We start from the raw sequence: 23,914 nt of genomic DNA on the forward strand, positions 1-23,914 counted from the left end.
GTTCACTTCGCGGCAGTTGTTTTGTGAAAGTCTGTCGCGTAGCGCATCGCGGAACGTGCAGCCAGCCGCTCGAGCCTTGTGTCGCAGCCCCTCGTTCAGGTGCGTCCCGTCACAGCTCGAGGAGAGACTCGCGCGCATCAGACCGCGAGGAGATCACGTGGGACTGTTCTTGTGTTTCAGACGGACGTCGTCGAGACACGTGTCGCCGCTCAGCCATGAAGATGAGGAAGAGACCCAACATCCTGCTCACAGGTGAGCGGCGCGCGCCGCGTTTTCCCGGCCGACGGGAGACACCCGCGGGTCACTGGCCAGGTTAATCACCGTGGAGGAGTCGGTACGACAGAACACGCAGGGTGGGGGTTACGTCACTGGTCAGCCACACCGAGGCGGGGGTCACTTCACCTGGCTTAAAATGGGTCAATATGTAGGTTTACTTCAATTACGTCATCAAGATCGATCCCAGCTGCTCACATTGTTTATATATATATATATATGTGTGTGTGTGTGTATATATATATATTTATTTGTGTATATTTGTATGTATGGATGTGTATATCTATATATGTGTGTATGCATATATATATATCTCTAAAAAAAAATATGAAATATATACACACATATGTGTGAATATATATATTTTTTTTTCTTGTATAAGTTGTTCATATTTTCTTTAATATTAGTGATGTTTTTTTTTAACAATACTTGCCTTTTTCATATTTAAAACAAATCATTTAATTTACATGCTCAGAATAGCTCTCAACACGTTTCATGTTTTTTATGCCACAGCAAATTCCCTTTTTTTGCTTGTGAACATCTCGTTGTTAATGCATGATTCTGATCCAGGAACCCCTGGGGTTGGAAAGACCACTCTGGGGAAGGAGCTGGCCCAGCGGACCGGGCTGACCTACGTCAACATAGGAGACCTGGCCAAGGAAGGTAACGGCCTCTGGGTGGAGCCTCCGTCACGCCTCCGTTTTGCTTTGAGGCTGTAAAACCAGATGCATGTCAGACGTCTAATTACTGCTCCTGGTTTCTCCCCCCAGGTCAACTTTATGACGGCTATGACGAAGAGTACCAGTGCCCGATTCTGGATGAGGACGCGGTGAGTTGAATGCCAGCTTTCCCCCGGACCAAGTGTTCCCTCGGATGGCATCTGGTAACCGCTGATCTGCGTCTTTGTTAAAATCCCCCAAACCGGTCGTTTCCCCAGCAGCCCTCACGGCCGTGATGACATCATAGAGCTAGCGGTTTGAAGCTAACGGGTTGCTTTTTTAAAAACCGCTAATAAAGTTTCTCCTCAAAGATGACGTTTCTACACACTTACTCATGAGCACATCATGATGACGCGGTAATTTACCGCCCCCCATACGCATTCCACGGTTTGAAGATTGAACACGCCGTAATGGAACCTCTGGATCGTCCAGTTGCCTTTTTTCTTTTTCATTAATCTTTTTGGGAATATTCATTGGCAGAAGTGCGCGCGTGTGTGTGCCTGTGTGTGTGTCCCAGTCTGCGTGGCAGTGGGAGGGGCTTGAGTGTGTGCCGGGTGGAGGTCACGCGTGAATACCTTGTGACTCGCCGTGCTCCCCGCAGGTGGTGGACGAGCTGGATGAAAAGATGATCGACGGCGGGGTGATCGTCGACTACCACGGCTGCGACCTGTTCCCCGAGCGCTGGTTCCACATCGTCTTCGTCCTGCGCACCGACAACACCCAGCTGTACACGCGGCTGGAGAGCAGGTGACTCATTGAGCTGTTGCAGCGTAAAACACATCCGCTCTCCACAAGAGCCCGTCGGCGACCAGGAGCGCGAGCTCGCTGAATCAAAGCGGAACCCGTCTCTCCGTTGCTCCAGCCGTGGTTTGAGACATTGAATGAGAACCTGAACAAGTTACAGATGCACAAAACGGGACCCACGGTTTCATCGTTTACGACTCCTGATGTTTACCGACTGCACTGGCAGACTGACGCTGGCCATCAGTCACGTGATCACAAGTCTAAAGTCAGAATAGTAAAAAGGAAACTAAAATGAGCGTCAACTTCTTCTGCAATCCTGTCTTATCAGATTTAAGATGTTTCTGTTCAGGTTTTCTGAAGCAATAATTCACATTGCATGTAAACGTCCCGCTAACGGGGGTCGGTCGTCTAACCCACCGGCAAGTTCTGGGTCGTGATTCAATCTCTTTGTCGTATGAGGAAAACGCACTCCCCCCACACACACACACTCACTCTGACTGTCCCCTTGTGTGATCCGGTAGGGGCTACATGGGCAAGAAGCTGCAGGACAACGTGCAGTGTGAGATCTTCCAGACCATCTTGGAGGAGGCCATGGAGGCCTACAGCGACGAGATCGTCCACCAGCTGCCCAGCGACACCCCCGAGGACCTGGAGCGCAACCTGGAGCAGCTGGTCCAGTGGACCGAGCAGTGGATGAAGGACAACAACTAGGACCGCCGACCCCAAACATATGTGGACGATATAAGAAAAGAACATTTAATTGTAGATATTTTCCAATCTGCGTTTATTTTTCTTCATAGCTCGTCGCCGTCGTGGCGACGTTATCGCTTCTTTTCTTTTCTTCTTTTCCAGTGGCCCCTCTCGCCTGCCGGGTGGAATCACAACCAGTCACATGATTATGAACCATTGCAAACGAGTGTCGAGCCAAAGCACTCGTGTCATTGATCACTTTGTTTTTTAAATAAATAAATGACCACTGGGAAACAACATTGTCGTGTTCTTGTGATGACTACACGGTAGTTGGGGTTTAAGGCACAGACTGTATCTGGAGGAGATCTAGTCCTGGATGTTCTCCTGTTGCTTTGTGGATTGCTAAATACAACTTTTTTTACCAAAATGCGCAATTTTTTTAGAAATATATTTGCAAAAATGTCATCTTGCAGTGGACCTGCTGATCGGCAGAGCGCTTCTTGTTGCTCACAACAAATAATAATAAAGCTGATGAATGTCTTTTTTTAATCCATGACACATTCATGCTACTTCCACTGTTTTCCTCTTTACGGATATAAGTATTATTAAATCACACACGTTACAGTTGATTGAACTGAATAATAAAGCATTGCAATATGTCTTCTAGAGAACTGGACACAGCCCCCTAAGTGCTCCTTCACTTCATTAAATGCCCTCAGTCTGTTAGTGTAAACGTTTCTGGTTTCAACCTGTTCATATTATTCCTCTGGTATCATAGTGGCGTTTAGGGGCGGCGGCTTCAGTGGGGGGTAGGAGGGGGCCGTCCCTCAACCCGCCGGTCGGTCGTGGGTTCGCCGCTCCCCGCATTAGCTGCAGAGTCGCAGTGCAAGGCACTGAACACCCCCCCCCCGCTTTCTTCGCTTCTGCTACCCACTGCTCCTTAATAACTAAGGATGGGTTAAATGCAGAGACTTTATTTCCTTGGGGATTAAAATAATTTAATTTTTTATTTTTTATTTAGTTAATAGTGACGTCAGGGGGGGAGCGGGGGGAGGTGAGGTTATATTTATTTCTTCATCCTAAACGACTTCAAAAAAAAAAACGTATCTTTAATCTTTGTTGTTTTACTTACTTTTTTACGATCTTGCACATTTCTGTAGAAAGAAGATCCGTTCAAGTTTCTTTTTTTCAGAATAAAAGCTCAATCATGTACAGTATTCACTAACATGAAATTTTTTTTAGATCGTTATAAATCAATGCGTAAATCATTTAATTGTATGTCAGTAAATTGCATTATGTAAAGCAAATGTAACGTCTGTGCTTTATTACAATAGGATATGCAAAGGGGTCTTATGAAACGTATTCGTATTTAATCGGGATGATTGAACTGAGGTATATACTGAGATAATTCAACTGAAGTATCTTGTTTTAAAACCTCATACAGTTTGGTGGTGTTTGTAATGAAAGATTTACAGAACTGCGGGATGTTTTATTCTGAAAGTTGTTCCTCGTCCGCCGGGTGTAATGCCGTGTTTCCGCCAGCAGAGGGCGCCGTAAATCGGTAAAGTTTCCTCCGGAATCCACCGGCGCGGTAGTCGGAAGTGCGTTCAGCCTCCGCGTTTCGCGTGGGGTGGACACGTATGGATGAACGCGTGGAGCACAATGGGTGAGCTTACTCTTTATTCTATGTTGAACAAAAATAAACTACCGTAGCGTTCCGTAGAGCAACCGGGGGAGTAACGGGCCCGCGGTCCATTCCCGGTGAGGAGGGAGGAGGGCGGTGGACCCGGCACGCTGACACCGGGAAGCGGAGAGCAACATATAAACCGGCGAATAGAAATAGTGTCGTCCTCATTAATACACGTTTAAACCGCGAGAGGAGACCGCGTGACGTCACTGTCACTGGAATACCGGAGGACTGAACCGCGACACCGACGACGGTGACCCCCCCCCCCCTTTAAAGAGCATTACGTTGCGTAACCACAGGCCACAATGTTCACACTTTACATGAAACTTAAAAGTAGAATAACATTGTAATTAATATGTTACTCCCCCAGCTGATTCACATTAGAACAATATATAAATATCTATATATAAACAGCCTTTGTGTCACCAACATGTTTAAATATGCAAATGAGGCGTTATGTAATGTCAACTTTTGGTGAATTTAGGATCTACAGATATAGACACAGTATTTAAATAAACTTCTACATTTGTATTTTGATTGGCCTGTTTGATTTATATATATATTTATATCCACATTTATTTTGGTGAATATTGAGAGCACGATTATATGACTGGAAACATTAAGCATTTATTAAATGTTGGTTATTGTCTTTTTTATGAGTGTATGTTCATTAACTTAAAATATAATTCAACTGAAAAACAAATACAAATATATATATATATAAATTGATTAATATTATATTTATTACATTCAAATTAATTAAATGAGACCAGCTATGTCTTCACGTCAGTGCGCTACAACAGCCCACTGAAGGGTACTAAACATAAATATTCATAATATAAAGTCATATGTAAAGTTACATCAGACCAACAGTACAAATTAGATAAATATGTTGCATTTGAACTCCACAACCGACTGAAAACTCCCAAACATGTTCGACGTCTTCTCGACACGTTGACCAAACGAGGGCGCATTTCGGAATGGAAAGTTGCGCAATGATTTCGTCTAAACTGTTCTCGCTTTCATGATCGTTGGATGGCAAAAATCGTGATTTGAGGAAACAATGTGACTGATCACCCAGCAGCCGTGTGGCCTCCAGTTCCCTAAAGCAGCGGTTCTAAAATAGGGGTATTTTCTAAATATGTTATAAATTAGTATCCAAAGATAGCAGTTATTCAATAAATATTCAATTAAATATAAATGTAAGTTCATAAACTTTATATATTCTATTCTAAATCAGATGGCCCAACGTTGTGTATTTCATATTGGTTCGGGGGTCAGGGGGTCAGGGGGTACTTGGCTGTAACCATATTTCCCAAAGGGTACATCACTAAAAACTGGTTAGGAACCAACCCCCCCCCCCCCCCCCCACACACACACACAAATATCCTCTGAACCCAAATAAATGTTGTTTCCTCTCACATCCCAACCTCCAGTGTGTGGAGCCACCCCCACAGAGCGCCCCAGTGATGCCTCGGCCCCGAGTGATGCTGGTGGTGACGGGCGATGACTTCGGCTACTGCCCCCGGAGGAACCAGGGCATCGTGGACTGCTTCCAGGCCGGAGGCGTCTCCAACGTCTCGCTGCTGGTCAACGCCTGCGCTGCCAAAGAGGCGGCAGATCTGGCGAAAAGGTGGCCGACGAATATTGACGAATATTGTCCAAATCGTTGTCGGCTCGATGACGCGTTGAGCGGTATCTCCCAGAAGACCAAGATGGCGTCTTTTTTTTGTCCATGACTCAAAGATCAACAACGTCATTGCATCAGTGACAGAAAACCAAGGCCTCGCTGAAGGTCGTTTCCCCTCTCGCCCCGCGTCTCAGGCACAGCATCCCCATCGGCCTCCACGCCAACCTGACCGAGGGCCTCCCGGTGTGCCGGCCGGCCTTCACGCTGACCGACCAGCACGGCTTCCTCCGCGGGAAGATGGGCTTCCGCCAGGCGCTGGAGAGAGGTCAGCTCAGCATGAAGCAGGTACGCCGACACGGAGCCCGCGAGCGATCGACCGGTCACGGATCACGACACGGGGTCCGTACGGCCACGGAAAACCTGGAGAAGTCATGGCATTTTACAATGGTTAATTAATAACAATAAGAGGATGGCCGTGTGGAATCGTCCCGTGTCACCTTGAATACCAAGGATCAAAAGAATGGTGCGGAAGTCTGGATGAAATGAAGTAAATGTGTTTAACTACCGTAAAACTATCAAAACATCCGTGTGTCCCATTCGTCTTGAAAGATAAAACCTGTTTCTACATCTCTCTCCGAGGCGTGGCGACGCCGTCGGAGTGCGTCGGGAGAGAAACGAGCGCTCCGGATCGTTGTTTCCGGCATGTTGCCAGACGCCTAAAATCCCAATCTGAGCCGACGAGTTGCCCGATTGCAACATGTTCAATTCAGTTCAGTTTGTTTGTAGCCCATTCTCACAAATTACAAATGTGCCTCAGAGGGCTTTACAATCTGTACAAATAGACATCCCTGACCTTTGACCTTTGACCTCACATCGGATCAGGAAAAACTCCCAAACAACCCTTCAGGGGGGAAAAATTGAAGAAACCTTCAGGAGAGAACAGAGGAGGATCCCTCTCCAGGATGGACAGAACAATAGATAGATAGATACATAGATGTATACTTTATTGATCCCGCAAGCGGGAAATTACAGGCAGATCCAGGAAGATTACAGCATAACACGAGGGAAGAGAGGAGAAAATAAAAAACAACCCCCAGAATATGCCCCTAGAGGGGTACAGTGTGTACATGTTTAGCGGATCATATATAAATATTGTACAGTAGATAACTCATGGATATTATCTACTAATATCCATGAGTCACCTGGACAGAACCAAACCTGGTCACCCAGTTCACCTGCGCTTGACCTGGCAGAAAGAGGAAAGTCAAAATGTCACTGCAATGGATCTGCATAGACACACACATAGACACACACAAAGACACACAAAGACACACACAAAGACACACACAAAGACACACACATATACACACACATAGACACACACATAGACACACACATATACACACACACATAGACACACACATAGACACACACAAAGACACACAAAGACACACACAAAGACACACACAAAGACACACACAGACACACACATAGACACACACATAGACACACACATAGACACACACATAGACACACACAAAGACACACACAAAGACACACAAAGACACACACAAAGACACACACATAGACACACAAAGACACACATAGACACACACATATACACACACATAGACACACACATAGACACACATAGACACACACATAGACACACACATAGACACACACATAGACACACATACACACAGACACACATACACACATAGACACACACACACATAGACACACATAGACACACATAGACACACATAGACACACACATAGACACACATAGACACACACATAGACACACATAGACACACACATAGACACACACATAGACACACACATAGACACACACATAGACACACACATAGACACACACACATAGACACACACATAGACACATTGACACACACAGACACACATAGACACACACATAGACACACATAGACACACACAAAGACACACACATAGACACATAGACACACACATAGACACACACATAGACACACACACACACACATAGACACACATACACACACATAGACACATAGACACACATACACACATAGACACATAGACACACATACACACACATAGTCACATAGACACACACACACATACACACACACAAGACACACACATAGACACACACATAGACACATTGACACACACAGACACACATAGACACACACATAGACACACATAGACACACACATAGACACACACATAGACACACACATAGACACACATAGACACACACATAGACACACACATAGACACACACATAGACACACACATAGACACACATAGACACACACATAGACACACACACATAGACACACATACACACACACATATAGACACACAAGCACACACATAGACACACACATGGACACACATAGACACACACATAGACACACACAGACACACACACACACATAGACACACACACACACACATAGACACACACATAGACACACACATAGACACACATAGACACACACATAGACACACATAGACACACATAGACACACACATAGACACACACATAGACACACACATAGACACACACATAGACACACATTGACACATAGACACACATAGACACACACAGAGACACACACACACATCGACACACAAAGACACATATAGACACACACAAAGACACATATAGACACACACAGATACACACATAGACACATTGACACATAGACACATTGATACATAGACACATTGATACATAGACACATTGACACATAGACACATAGACACACATAGACACACACATAGACACACACACATCGACACACATAGACACACACACATAGACACACATTCACACTCATAGACACACATAGACACACACACACATAGACACATATATAGACACACATAGACAAACATACACACACGCATATAGACACACATATAGACACACATAGACACACATAGACACACATAGACACGCATATAGACACACATACACACACACATAGACACACATAGACACATAGACACACACATAGACACATACACACATATATAGACACACATAGACACACATAGACACACATAGACACACACATAGACACACATAGACACACATACACACATAGACACACACATAGACACACATAGACACACACACATAGACACACATACACACACATATACACACACATAGACACACATACATAGACACACAAATAGACACACATACATACACACACACATAGACACACACTAGACACACACATAGATCACTAGACACACACATAGACACAGACACTAGACACAAGATCACTAGAGCACAAATCACAAGATCACATAGACACAAGATCACTAGAGCACAAGATCACAAGAGCACAAGATCACTAGAGCACAAGACACATAGAGCACAAGATCACTAGAAGATCACTAGAGCACAAGATCACTAGACACAAGATCACAAGATCACTAGAGCACAAGATCACTAGAGCACAAGATCACTAGAGCACAAGATCACTAGAGCCCAAGATCACTAGATCACTAGAGCACAAGATCACTAGAGCACAAGATCACTAGAGCACATCACTCACAAGATCACTAGAGCACAAGATCACTAGAGCACAAGATCACTAGAGCACAAGATCACTAGAGCACAAGATCACTAGAGCACAAGATCACTAGAGCACAAGATCACTAGATCACTAGAGCACAAGATCACTAGAGCACAAAATCACAAGATCACTAGAGCACAAGATCACTAGAGCACAAGATCACTAGAGCACAAGATCACTAGAGCACAAGATCACTAGAGCACAAGATCACTAGAGCACAAGATCACTAGAGCACAAAATCACAAGATCACTAGAGCACAAGATCACTAGAGCACAAGATCACTAGAGCACAAGATCACTAGAGCACAAAATCACAAGATCACTAGAGCACAAGATCACTAGAGCACAAGATCACTAGAGCACAAGATCACTAGAGCACAAAATCACAAGATCACTAGAGCACAAGATCACTAGAGCACAAGATCACTAGAGCACAAGATCACTAGAGCACAAGATCACTAGAGCACAAGATCACTAGAGCACAAGATCACTAGAGCCCAAGATCACTAGATCACAAGAGCACAAGATCACTAGAGCACAAGATCACTAGAGCACAAGATCACTAGAGCCCAAGATCACTAGAGCACAAGATCACTAGAGCACAAGATCACTAGAGCACAAAATCACAAGATCACTAGAACACAAGATCACTAGAGCACAAGATCACTAGAGCACTAGAGCACAAGATCACTAGAGCACAAGATCACTAGAGCCCAAGATCACTAGAGCACAAGATCACTAGAGCACAAAATCACAAGAGCACAAGATCACTAGAGCACAAGATCACTAGAGCACAAGATCACTAGAGCACAAGATCACTAGAGCACAAGATCACTAGATCACTAGAGCACAAGATCACTAGAGCACAAGATCACTAGAGCACAAGATCACTAGAGCACAAGATCACTAGAGCACAAGATCACTAGAGCACAAGATCACTAGAGCACAAGATCACTAGAGCACAAGATCACTAGAGCACAAGATCACTAGAGCACAAAATCACAAGATCACTAGAGCACAAGATCACTAGAGCACAAGATCACTAGATCACTAGAGCACAAGATCACTAGAGCACAAGATCACTAGAGCACAAGATCACTAGAGCACAAGATCACTAGAGCACAAGATCACTAGAGCACAAGATCACTAGAGCACAAGATCACTAGAGCACAAGATCACTAGAGCCCAAGATCACTAGATCACTAGAGCACAAGATCACTAGAGCACAAAATCACAAGATCACTAGAGCACAAGATCACTAGAGCACAAAATCACAAGATCACTAGAGCACAAGATCACTAGAGCACTAGATCACTAGAGCACAAAAGCCCAAGATCACTAGAGCACAAGATCACTAGAGCACAAGATCACTAGAGCACAAAATCACAAGATCACTAGAGCACAAGATCACTAGAGCACAAAATCACAAGATCACAAGAGCACAAGATCACTAGAGCACTAGAGCACAAGATCACTAGAGCACAAGATCACTAGAGCACAAGATCACTAGAGCACAAGATCACTAGATCACTAGAGCACAAAATCACAAGATCACTAGAGCACAAGATCACTAGAGCACAAGATCACTAGAGCACAAGATCACTAGAGCCCAAGATCACTAGATCACTAGAGCACAAGATCACTAGAGCACAAAATCACAAGATCACTAGAGCACAAGATCACTAGAGCACAAGATCACTAGAGCACAAGATCACTATATCACTAGAGCACAAGATCACTAGATCACTAGAGCACAAGATCACTAGAGCACAAAATCACAAGATCACTAGAGCACAAGATCACTAGAGCACAAAATCACAAGATCACTAGAGCACAAGATCACTAGAGCACAAGATCACTAGAGCACAAGATCACTAGAGCACAAAATCACAAGATCACTAGAGCACAAGATCACTAGAGCACTAGAGCACAAGATCACTAGAGCACAAGATCACTAGAGCACAAGATCACTAGAGCACAAGATCACTAGAGCACAAAATCACAAGATCACTAGAGCACAAGATCACTAGAGCACAAGATCACTAGAGCACAAGATCACTAGAGCACTAGATCACTAGAGCACAAGATCACTAGAGCCCAAGATCACTAGATCACTAGAGCACAAGATCACTAGAGCACAAAATCACAAGATCACTAGAGCACAAGATCACTAGAGCACAAGATCACTAGAGCACAATATCACGAGAACAAGATCACAAGAGCACAAGATCACTAGAGCACTAGATCACTAGAGCACAAGATCACTAGAGCACAAGATCACTAGAGCCCAAGATCACTAGATCACAAAATCACAAGATCACTAGAGCACAAGATCACTAGAGCACAAGATCACTAGAGAACAAGATCACTAGAGCACAAGATCACTAGAGCACAAGATCACTAGAGCACAAGATCACTAGAGCCCAAGATCACTAGAGCACAAGATCACTAGAGCACAAAATCACAAGATCACTAGAGCACAAGATCACTAGAGCACAAGATCACTAGAGCACAAGATCACTAGAGCACAAGATCACTAGAGCCCAAGATCACTAGATCACTAGAGCACAAGATCACTAGAGCACAAAATCACAAGATCACTAGAGCACAAGATCACTAGAGCACAAGATCACTAGATCACTAGAGCACAAGATCACTAGAGCCCAAGATCACTAGATCACTAGAGCACAAGATCACTAGAGCACAAAATCACTAGAGCACAAGATCACTAGAGCACAAGATCACTAGAGCACAAGATCACTAGAGCACAAGATCACTAGATCACTAGAGCACAAGATCACTAGAGCACAAGATCACTAGAGCACAAGATCACTAGAGCCCAAGATCACTAGAGCACAAGATCACTAGAGCACAAGATCACTAGAGCACTAGAGCACAAGATCACTAGAGCACAAGATCACTAGAGCACAAGATCACTAGAGCACAAGATCACTAGAGCACAAAATCACAAGATCACTAGAGCACAAGATCACTAGAGCACAAAATCACAAGATCACTAGAGCACAAGATCACTAGAGCACTAGATCACTAGAGCACAAAAGCCCAAGATCACTAGAGCACAAGATCACTAGAGCACAAAATCACAAGATCACTAGAGCACAAGATCACTAGAGCACAAGATCACTAGAGCACAAGATCACAAGATCACTAGAGCACAAGATCACTAGAGCACAAGATCACTAGAGCACAAAATCACAAGATCACTAGAGCACAAGATCACTAGAGCACAAAATCACAAGAGCACAAGATCACTAGAGCACAAGATCACTAGAGCCCTAGATCACTAGAGCACAAGATCACTAGAGCACAAAATCACAAGATCACTAGAGCACAAGATCACTAGAGCACAAGATCACAAGAGCACAAGATCACTAGAGCACAAAATCACAAGATCACTAGAGCACAAGATCACTAGAGCACAAGATCACTAGAGAACAAGAGCACAAGATCACTATATCACTAGATCACTAGAGCACTAGAGCACAAGATCACTAGAGCACAAGATCACTAGAGCACAAAATCACAAGATCACTAGAGCACAAGATCACTAGAGCACAAAATCACAAGATCACTAGAGCACAAGATCACTAGAGCACAAGATCACTAGAGCACAAAATCACAAGAGCACAAGATCACTAGAGCACAAGATCACTAGAGCACAAAATCACAAGATCACTAGAGCACAAGATCACTAGAGCACAAGATCACAAGAGCACAAGATCACTAGATCACTAGAGCACAAGATCACTAGAGCCCAAGATCACTAGATCACTAGAGCACAAGATCACTAGAGCACAAAATCACAAGATCACTAGAGCACAAGATCACTAGAGCACAAGATCACTAGATCACAAGAGCACACGATCACTAGAGCACTAGATCACTAGAGCACAAGATCACTAGAGCACAAGATCACTAGAGCCCAAGATCACTAGAGCACAAGATCACTAGAGCACAAAATCACAAGATCACTAGAGCACTAGATCACTAGAGCACAAAATCACAAGAGCACAAGATCACTAGAGCACAAGATCACTAGAGCACTAGATCACTAGAGCACAAGATCACTAGAGCACAAGATCACTAGAGCACAAAATCACAAGATCACTAGAGCACAAGATCACGAGCACAAGATCACTAGAGCACAAAATCACAAGATCACTAGAGCACAAGATCACTAGAGCACTAGATCACTAGAGCACAAGATCACTAGAGCACAAGATCACTAGAGCACAAAATCACAAGATCACTAGAGCACAAGATCACTAGAGCACAAAATCACAAGATCACTAGAGCACAAGATCACTAGAGCACAAGATCACTAGAGCACTAGAGCACAAGATCACTAGAGCACTAGATCACAAGAGCACAAGATCACTAGAGCACAAGATCACTAGAGCACAAGATCACTAGATCACAAGATCAATAGAGCCCAAGATCACTAGATCACTAGAGCACAAGATCACAAGATCACTAGAGCACAAGATCACTAGATCACTAGAGCACAAGATCACTAGAGCACTATATCACTAGAGCACAAAATCACAAGATCACTAGAGCACAAGATCACTAGAGCACTAGATCACTAGAGCACAAGATCACTAGAGCACAAGATCACTAGAGCACAAGATCACTAGATCACAAGAGCACAAGATCACTAGAGCACTAGATCACTAGAGCACAAGATCACTAGAGCACAAGATCACTAGAGCCCAAGATCACTAGAGCACAAGATCACTAGAGCACAAAATCACAAGATCACTAGAGCACTAGATCACTAGAGCACAAAATCACAAGATCACTAGAGCACAAGATCACTAGAGCACAAGATCACTAGAGCACTAGATCACTAGAGCACAAGATCACTAGAGCACAAGATCACTAGAGCACAAAATCACAAGATCACTAGAGCACAAGATCACGAGCACAAGATCACTAGAGCACAAAATCACAAGATCACTAGAGCACAAGATCACTAGAGCACTAGATCACTAGAGCACAAGATCACTAGAGCACAAGATCACTAGAGCACAAAATCACAAGATCACTAGAGCACAAGATCACTAGAGCACAAAATCACAAGATCACTAGAGCACAAGATCACTAGAGCACAAGATCACTAGAGCACTAGAGCACAAGATCACTAGAGCACTAGATCACAAGAGCACAAGATCACTAGAGCACAAGATCACTAGAGCACAAGATCACTAGATCACAAGATCAATAGAGCCCAAGATCACTAGATCACTAGAGCACAAGATCACAAGATCACTAGAGCACAAGATCACTAGATCACTAGAGCACAAGATCACTAGAGCACTATATCACTAGAGCACAAAATCACAAGATCACTAGAGCACAAGATCACTAGAGCACTAGATCACTAGAGCACAAGATCACTAGAGCACAAAATCACAAGATCACTAGAGCACAAGATCACTAGAGCACAAGATCACTAGAGCACAAGATCACAAGAGCACAAGATCACTAGAGCACTAGATCACTAGAGCACAAGATCACTAGAGCACTAGAGCACAAGATCACTAGAGCCCAAGATCACTAGATCACTAGAGCACAAAATCACAAGATCACTAGAGCACAAGATCACTAGAGCACAAGATCACTAGAGAACAAGATCACTAGAGCACTAGATCACTAGAGCACAAGATCACTAGAGCCCAAGATAACTAGATCACAAAATCACAAGATCACTAGAGCACAAGATCACTAGAGCACAAGATCACTAGAGAACAAGATCACAAGAGCACAAGATCACTAGAGCACAAGATCACTAGAGCCCAAGATCACTAGATCACAAGATCACTAGAGCACAAGATCACTGGAGCACAAGATCACTAGAGCACAAGATCACTAGAGCACAAAATCACAAGATCACTAGAGCACAAGCTCACTAGAGCACTAGATCACTAGAGCACAAAATCACAAGATCACTAGAGCACAAGATCACTAGAGCACAAGATCACTAGAGCCCAAGATCACTAGATCACTAGAGCACAAGATCACTAGAGCACAAAATCACAAGATCACTAGAGCACAAGATCACTAGAGCACAAGATCACTAGAGCACAAAATCACAAGATCACTAGAGCACAAGATCACTAGAGCACTAGATCACTAGAGCACAAAAGCCCAAGATCACTAGAGCACAAGATCACTAGAGCACAAAATCACAAGATCACTAGAGCACAAGATCACTAGAGCACAAGATCACTAGATCACTAAAGCACAAGATCACTAGATCACAAGATCACTAGAGCACAAGATCACGAGAGCCCTAGAGCACTAGAGCCCAACATGATGCCCCCCCCGGATGTCTTGACGTGGCCCCTGCGTGTCGCTGCAGGGGTCCGGGACGTGTTTGCCCAGGTCCTGTCGGACCTCCAGATCCCCTTCACCCGGGTCCCGGTGGAGCCGGGTCTCCACAGCTGCCCGGCGCTGCCCGCGCACCTAAGGAAATTCTACGCGCAGGTGGAGAAGGACGCTCTGGACTCCGTCGCCGTCTTCAGACGCCACGGAATCAGGTCAGTGGCGCGCAGCCCGTTGTTCTGAGTCGGCAGCGCGGCCCCCGGGTCCAAACCGCCTTCCGTGTCCACAGGTGGCCGGACGTGTACCTGGGGCTGACCACGATGGGCCAGAACATGTCGGTGCCCAACCTGCAGAGGGCCCTGGGCCACGCCCTGGCCGCGGGGCCCTCCCCCTCCGGCGGGGCCTCGGGCCCTCGGCGGCCCGCGGTCACAGCGGAGCTCATGGTGCACCCGGGGTACCCCAGCCGGGCCCAGGAGGGCGGCTGCGGAGAGGGACCCGACGACTTCTCCCGGTCCGCCGACCGGCAGCGCGAGCTGAGCGTGCTGAGCGACCCGGCCCTGCTGGCGCTCTACAGGCGGGAGAGGGTGCAGCTGTGCGCCTTCAAGGACCTCTGAGGGCCGAGGGCCAATGGGAGCGCGGCGCAGCGACCCGAAACGCTTCTGTGCGTCAAGGAAAGAAAACGGGACGGGGACATTTTAAGAACAACGGGATGTCATCCTGTTTTCATCTGTGGCCAGGAAACCGTGTGTGTGTGTGTGTGTGTGTGTGTGTGTGTGTGTGTGTGTGTGTGTGTGTGTGTGTGTGTGTGTGTGTGTGTGTGTGTGTGTGTGTGTGTGTGTGTGTGTGTGTGGACCCGTCAACACAATGTTTCTGTCGTTCTCTTTCATAACTCGAGGACCTCGTGGGTGAAGCGATTCACTTTTGTAAAACACATTTTCTTGACAACATGTTTGACGTTGGGCCCCTGAAGCCGCCACTAGGGGCCCCGAGCTCAACGACTGCCTCAGCTCGCGCACTTTAAATATACACAACGTCACAGCAGTGGCTGTTAACACAGAAGTCATTAAACAACTAGCACGTTTTCAGCTAACGGAGCTAACAGCCAACGGGACTACTGGAGCTGACAGCATGAGGAGCTAACGGGACTGATGGAGCTAACGGAGCTAACAGATAATGGTACTAACGAAGCTGACAGCATGAGGAGCTAACGGGACTAATGGAGCTAACGGGACTAAAGGAGCTAACAGCTAACTGAACTAAAGGAGCTAACACCTAACAGGACTAAAGGAGCTAACCGCGACGGGAGTAAAGGAGCTAACAGCTAACAGGACTAATGGAGCTAACAGCTAACGGGACTAAAGGAGCTAACAGCTAACGGGACTAAAGGAGCTAACAGCTAACTGGACTAAAGGAGATAACAGCTAAGGGACTAAAGGAGCTAATGGAGCTAACAGCTAAAGGAGCTAACGGGACTAAAGGAGCTAACAGCTAACGAGACTAAAGGAGCTAACAGCTAACGAGACTAAAGGAGCTAACAGCTAACGGGACTAAAGGAGCTAACAGCTAACTGGACTAAAGGAGATAACAGCTAAGGGACTAAAGGAGCTAATGGAGCTAACAGCTAAAGGAGCTAACGGGACTAAAGGAGCTAACAGCTACGCCTCACGGCCTCAAAGTCGGTTCCTAAAAGCTGGTAAAACTTGATTTTTTTTTAATGCCAACTGATAAATCATGAATTCATGTACAGAAATAACTTAAGTTAACATGTTCTGATAGACGGGAACAAAGCGTGAGACTAGTTTCTATTTACAGCCTAGAGGAGCACAGAGGAACTACACCAGAGTCGTCTTCATGTTACATTACATTACATTACATGTCATGTCATTACATGTCATTACACGTCATTACATGTCATTTGGCTGACGCTTTTATCCAAAGCGACTTACAGTCCTGTTACATTCATTCACTGTAGACACAGCTACAGGGAGCAACTCAGGGTGAAGTGTCTTGCTCAAGGACACATCGACTAGGGCGGGGATTGAACCTCCAACCCCCTGACTGAAAGACGGAACTGCTACCCACTCACCCATAGTCGCCCTAGAGGAGCACAGAGGAACTACAGCAGAGTCGTCTTCATGTAACGACTACAACGCGTCACTTCAACAAACCATCGTCATAATGTGACGCGCGAGGCAGAGGGTTCTCTGTGGAGGAGCTGATGACTGGTCAGAGGAGCGCCACTCACTCAAGACCACAGGTGTGTTCATCGCTCCGTCATCATGAACCCCGTGAAAGGGTTGTTTCTGTTTCTTGGGACTGTTTCCTGATCCGATGTGAGGTCAAAGGTCAGAGGGATGTCTGTGTGTACAGATTGTAGAACCCTCTGAGGCAGATGTGTAATGTGTGATATTGGGCTGTACAAAATGAACTGACTTGAATGAACCAGCAGCACGTGTCAGGGAGCAGAGAAGATTTCACAGACCTCCTCCTGCCTCACCGGAGCTGCCAGTTCTCCCAGTTTAACGAGTCGGGCTCGCTTTGGGTTTGAAGAGCTTCATGATTCCAGTTGTGTTCTCATGTGTGTTTAATATATGTGTTGTGTCTTATTTCCAAAGATCTCAGGTCTGTGTATCACAAGTAGCATTAAAAATATATCCCAACTGCCAAATGTGTGTCTCTGAAGTGACGGTCGGTTTAACTCTTCATTGTGTTTGTAATATTTACATTTAGTTTGACAAGATCACAGCTGAGCTAATAAATCTGTCAACTCCTCAGAGTGGATCCACTAGTAGAATCTGTTTTCTGTATCTCCTTCTAAAAGCGTTTTCTTTGAGGTATTGTTGCCCTCTGCTGGACACACCTGCTACCTGTGGACTCCATGTTTTGGGCTCCTTAAGTGTGTGTGTTTGTGTGGAAACTGATCAGTCTACACTTTATAGACGTGTTCACCTTAAGCATAACTACAGAAGCCCCGATCTGTCTTCCAAGAATGATCTTGGTTGTTATTTATATATACAACATTTTATAAATTTAAATAGACAAAAACTGAGTTAATAATTCTATGTCTAAATATAAACAAATTCAGTTTATTTTCTATAGCCCATTCTCACAAATTACTAATTTGCCTCAGAGGGCTTTACAATCTGTAAACATGCGTGTGTGTCATATATATATATATATAGACACACACGTTTGTATATTTGTACATTTTTTTGTGGAGTTTCCTACAATTAATTGCTGTTTAACTGTCAGTTTTAGTCCATTTTTATATTTTCCAGGAGAGTAAATTCATTAGCTTAAACGTAAACAGATCTTTTCTCAAACCGAGTCCTCATTTGCTCCCCGATTAATGTGAAGCGAATCCCATCAACGCGTTCAGCTCACGGAAATGAAATCAAACATGGAGTTGACGAGCAGCAGACAGTGAGGCTAAATGGTTAGCCATCTTTATTATGAAACAATATTGGGACCAGATCAAACAGCTGTTACATGGTGGGTTTTTGTGTGTTTTTTTACTTTTTCTTTTGGCCACTGCAGTCCCCTTTTCTGTGTCCAGACCCCCCCCCCCCCCTCCCTGGACAGCCAGTCCGCTCCCAGCTGTCTTCAAGGGGCTCGTTTGCTTTGCTTTAGGACCGCCTCCAGGAGCTGAGCTTCATGCCAGTTGAGTGCAGCCTCCTCTTCCTCCTCCCGACAAGTTAGGTCCCTTTCATCTGGGCGGAGGGCTGTGTCTCATGTGATGGGCAGTTACGGCGTGGGGGGGGGGGGCGTCGGAAGCGTCAAATTGAGCGCAAGGGGTTCTTCCCACGTTACCAATTATTTGCGTCAAAGCTATATCATTACAAAAAGAAACCGGACGTGCTCATGATAACATGGAGTGTTTGGAAACCAGTTGGGTTCTTTTTCCCCTGATGAATCTTCCATCGCATTTTCGGCAAGAACAATTCAATTAATGTCTCGCCTGTTTTGTTTCTGCTCGGTGGGGGGGGGTTTAAGTGAGATCTATTCAACACAGCAGTGTCTCTATAGGAAAAGTAAATGACGTGTTACTTATTATCGTTCCATTAGCATTTCTGCTTCAATTTTTTTCACATCAAGAAAAAGTAGAAAGTTAGAAATGGTCTGGAGATCTATGGCCGAGGAGGAAGAGGAGGAGGAGCGGGAGTCAAGAGGAAGGGGAGGAAGCTGTCTGATCCACAGAGAGACCTGGATGGGGGGGGGGAGAGGCTGCCGCTGCCCCTGGCTTCAGCTGGGCGGCATCCGGGACTGCAGGGAGGACTGTGTGGTGGTGGTGGAGGGGAGAGGAAGATCGGTATTTGATCGGGTGGGTAAGATTAGGAGGGGGAGGGGGGAGGGAGGGCTACACACTCGTCAGGTGATCAGTCCGTTGGCCGCTTCTCGCCATATTTCTTTGTAAACTCTTCAGCATTCTTCAAGAATTTTTTACGGTCCTTTGAGTATTCTTCTGCTAGGTCCGCCCTGAGAGGATGCTCCGGCTGGGGGTCGTTCACCAGCGCGATGAGGGACTGAATCACTGCAACACACACACACACGGCCATCATGTTAGACGTGAACAACGCAGACACACGTGTGCTCCGGGTCTCGACTGGAACGAGTTTGCAAGTAGTAATGTTCATAAAAACACCGTTTCTCTCTGGAACTGGGCGTCGTGCCGTCTCTTTAAGACCTGCTGTCATTTATCAAGAACTATCGGGCGAGAACCGTTTAAAAGCTTGCAGAGAACGTGACAGTCGGCTGTGTTGAAGTGTCCGCGATAAATATTCTGTCGTTAGCAAAGAAGAACACGTCAGCGAGTGAATATGGCAACGAGGAGTATCGACCTGACCGACGGGCGTGATCTATTTGGTAAAAATGTGCCGGAAATCATAGAATTAAATCATGTTATTCTGACGTGTTAAAAGATAATCTTGTCAAATGTAGTTCTTGTTTAATGTAATAATAAATGACTGCTGTAATTTTCCATTCATATTTATACCGACGGTTTACGGTGATTTTCTCAATGTGGCGACACTTGCTGGATATATTTTGGATTTATCTCTGCAGCGGTTCAACTTGGTGCGGTACTCGAGCGTTTAGGTAATCCATCGGCGCTCGTCAGACCCAACGTCACAAACAGTTCACCGATACATGGCCAACGCTTTAGAAAAGGGAAATCTTGAAAAAACCTACATCTGACTCAATCAGACAGCCAAATCAAACCGTTTACAGGATGAGTGGACAGATCATTACAATCACTCCTTTGCATTGTGGAAGCTTTTTTTACTAGCTCCACTTTGTCTTTTTCAGCGTAGACAATATGGACTTCCTGAATGGCTCCTAATTCCCATGATGGAGAGCGGTCGACAACCATTAATAACCACATCTGAAATGAATGTCGCAAACCATATGAGAGCAAAGTGGAAACTTGTAGAAGCACTTTTGGACAACAGACACCCCCTCCACACTCACAACCCCAGCTCACCCACCTTGGTCAGTTTTGGTGGCGGGCTTCCAGTTCTCGGCGCTGATCACAGGCAAGCACACCTGGCCCTTCTCGTCGATGTTGGGGTGGTAGATCTTTGTCTTGAATGTGATCTTGGGAGGCTTGAAGGGGTACTCGGTGGGGAAGATTATTTCGATTCTGAACGCGCCTTTGTCATAAGGAGGATTGTCCTGGAAGTAGAAGAAAAAGGAAAAAAACACAGGTCAAGTGAAGCTGACGGACAGCTGAGAGGAGGAGGAGGAGGAGGAGCGGCTACTCACAGGAACGATGAGCCCTTGCCATGCCAACAGGTTTGATTCCTCAACTTGAATGTTTCTGAAGTTCTTCATTCCAGACCTGCGAATCTCATCAAGTTCCTGAGAAAGGAGAGAGAGCAAGCACACAATGGACTGAAAACACGTTCTTGCGGAGAACCAGTTTGGAATTCCGGTAAACACCTGGCGGCCATCTCAAACGACTGAGGCTGCCACCTCTGGCTCGGCCTCGCAAGAAGGAGTCTGGCGAAGGGCACCCATTGTTTTGTTGTTGCTGCATTTGTGTCTGTCCACACTATAGTCCCTTTTATATTAAAATACGGCTACATTTCCCCTCCCATAGATAGAGTTTTCCTGTTGATACAAATGTAAATAAATTCACAGATTGTATATATATATAACTTTCAGTGTTATTTTATTATGATAGTGCGCGTGCTGAGGAGCATGTGACTCATGAAGACAGTGGTGCTGGGTGGGGGACGTTACACCGACATCTGCCGTGTGACCCGTTGGAGTCTCTTTGTGATCGATCCATGATGCTGTTAGTTGTTCAGTAATATTACGGCCTCAACAAAAACCTCCAGTGTTCGCTCGATGAAACGGGAGCACCTTATTTACAAGCCGACTTCCGTCTTCCGTCGTGCTAGCCAACGGTAAATATTTATATTGTTGTGTGCGCGCGCATGTGTAACCCGTGTACAAAGTCTCACCGACTTGTCCGGAAAACCACACATCTATGTCCCAGCGTGACGCCCCCCCCCCCATGCGACCGCAGTGGGGGCGGATGGAGGGGGGGGGAACGTTAAATTCGTAGCTTTACGTTTATTTCACTCATTCGTCGTCGTCCCCGGTGACGAACTCCCCCAAACCCCGGCGAGCTGCGCGTCGAGCCGCCGCCCGCCGGATAACGTGAGCTAGCACGGAACGCAACTAAGAGCTCGCGCTAGCACGGAACGCAACTAAGAGCTCGCGCTAGCACGGAACGCAACTAAGAGCTCGCGCTAGCACGGAACGCAACTAAGAGCTCGCGCTAGCACGGAACGCAACTAAGAGCTCGCGCTAGCATGGAACGCAACTAAGAGCTCGCGCTAGCATGGAACGCAACTAAGAGCTCGCGCTAGCATGTTAGCCGCTTTAACAAGCGCCGTACGCCGTGGAAATTAACTCGCGCGCTCAGGCCGCCGCCGCTCGCCCCCTCCGGTCACGCGGGCACGTAGCTGCAGTCGGCTAGCGAACCACACCCGTTTTCCACGGTGGTCTCCGGTAAAAACGGCTGCCTCGCGACTCTTTGGCCTAACTTGCCGGTGCTCAACGGGAATATTTGGCCGACTAACGTTAGCTAGTTGGCCAGTAGTGACCTCTCGTTTCTATCTAGTTAACGGCCGCGGGCGGATAAAGCGCGCGACTTCACGCGACGCGGCTCTCGTATGAGTTCAGCCGAGGCGCGAACGCGTTCTCCGGTCGGCCGCGGCGCCTTTACACGCTACACATTTTACAAAAAAACGGGATCGGAAGATTTACCTTGACCAGCCTCCTGCTCGCCGCCATCTTGAAACTGCTGTGTGTTCCCAGAATGCACCGCGCTGAGTTCTAAATCGCGTCAAATATCCTGTTCATGCGATGTGTGACGTCACGCGTGAGGATGCGGTCTGTTCCGACTGCGGTGGATTTGTTTTGTACACACGAAATGCCCGGATGTATGTTATAGTGGCACGATGTTAGCCGTTTAGGTTACAACAAAATTGCCTGTTTGGAAACTTCTTTTGCTATTGTTTGCGGGGATGAGACGGAGCAGCTGGTGCAGTTTGTAATTGTTTAATTACATATTATCGGGCCATTTTGCTTTAATAAAACATATGTATTTGTTTGCTATTGCACTATCCCCTTTGCTGCTGTATTGAGTTAATTTGTTGAGTTGTGGAGAAGGGGGTAGGAACATATAAGTATAAATCTTCTTTTAGTATCTCGTTTAAATTTTTGAAGCCAGGGCTCTGAACTGATAATAATTTTAATAATGGGACTATTTCTGTCCTTAAGGAGCTGAGTGTCTGTATTTTGGCTACACACGTTGTTGTCTAGACTTATTGGAGCTGAGGTCGAACTTCCAACAGTTTAACAAATAAATAGATAATTGAAAAACAAATTCACAATCTTGTCAAAGAAGTATAGTATGTGCATTAACACAGACACAACTATAAACAAAAAAAAGTGCTTTGGGTTGAAAGAAAACCGAGATCAACGGTCATTAACTCATCAGCTCATTAACTCAACCCAACTAACCACGTTCAAATAAATGCCTGAAACCAGAATCTTTATTTCACCACGTTGATTCTGATTGGTGCCAATTCGCATAATTCTTATTTATTAGAACAAACGCTCAACCATGAAACTGCACCTCTCTTGGTCATCATTCAACAGGAAACCAGAGAACAAGAGTTCTACAGTGTCATTCTGGACTTCTTGTTGC

General features: G+C 45.5%; 3 protein-coding genes across 3 annotated transcripts; 2 read left to right on the forward strand and 1 right to left on the reverse strand.

Annotated features, from left to right (window-relative positions):
• The first annotated feature begins 13 nt into the window (after window positions 1–13).
• On the forward strand, window positions 14–2,723 carry ak6 (adenylate kinase 6). Its single transcript, XM_056419049.1, has 6 exons — window positions 14–99; window positions 181–252; window positions 844–936; window positions 1,044–1,102; window positions 1,594–1,739; window positions 2,258–2,723. The coding sequence occupies exons 2-6, from the start codon at window positions 216–218 to the stop codon at window positions 2,445–2,447; spliced, it is 525 nt and encodes a 174-aa protein (XP_056275024.1). The 5' UTR covers window positions 14–99; window positions 181–215; the 3' UTR covers window positions 2,448–2,723.
• Window positions 2,724–4,027: 1,304 nt separating this feature from the next.
• ydjc (YdjC chitooligosaccharide deacetylase homolog) lies at window positions 4,028–19,677 on the forward strand. Its single transcript, XM_056418357.1, has 5 exons — window positions 4,028–4,092; window positions 5,550–5,746; window positions 5,938–6,190; window positions 15,619–15,908; window positions 15,983–19,677. The coding sequence occupies exons 2-5, from the start codon at window positions 5,583–5,585 to the stop codon at window positions 16,305–16,307; spliced, it is 1,032 nt and encodes a 343-aa protein (XP_056274332.1). The 5' UTR covers window positions 4,028–4,092; window positions 5,550–5,582; the 3' UTR covers window positions 16,308–19,677.
• ube2l3b (ubiquitin-conjugating enzyme E2L 3b) lies at window positions 19,113–23,070 on the reverse strand. Its single transcript, XM_056419051.1, has 4 exons — window positions 22,969–23,070; window positions 21,454–21,549; window positions 21,177–21,363; window positions 19,113–20,224 (listed from the first exon to the last, which is right to left on the reverse strand). Exons 1-4 carry the CDS (start codon window positions 22,993–22,995, stop codon window positions 20,070–20,072), a joined length of 465 nt encoding a protein of 154 aa, XP_056275026.1. The 5' UTR covers window positions 22,996–23,070; the 3' UTR covers window positions 19,113–20,069.
• Between the last annotated feature and the right edge of the window lie 844 nt (window positions 23,071–23,914).

The sequence above is a fragment of the Pseudoliparis swirei genome, chromosome 7, assembly GCF_029220125.1.
Source record: "Pseudoliparis swirei isolate HS2019 ecotype Mariana Trench chromosome 7, NWPU_hadal_v1, whole genome shotgun sequence".
NCBI lineage: Eukaryota > Metazoa > Chordata > Actinopteri > Perciformes > Liparidae > Pseudoliparis > Pseudoliparis swirei.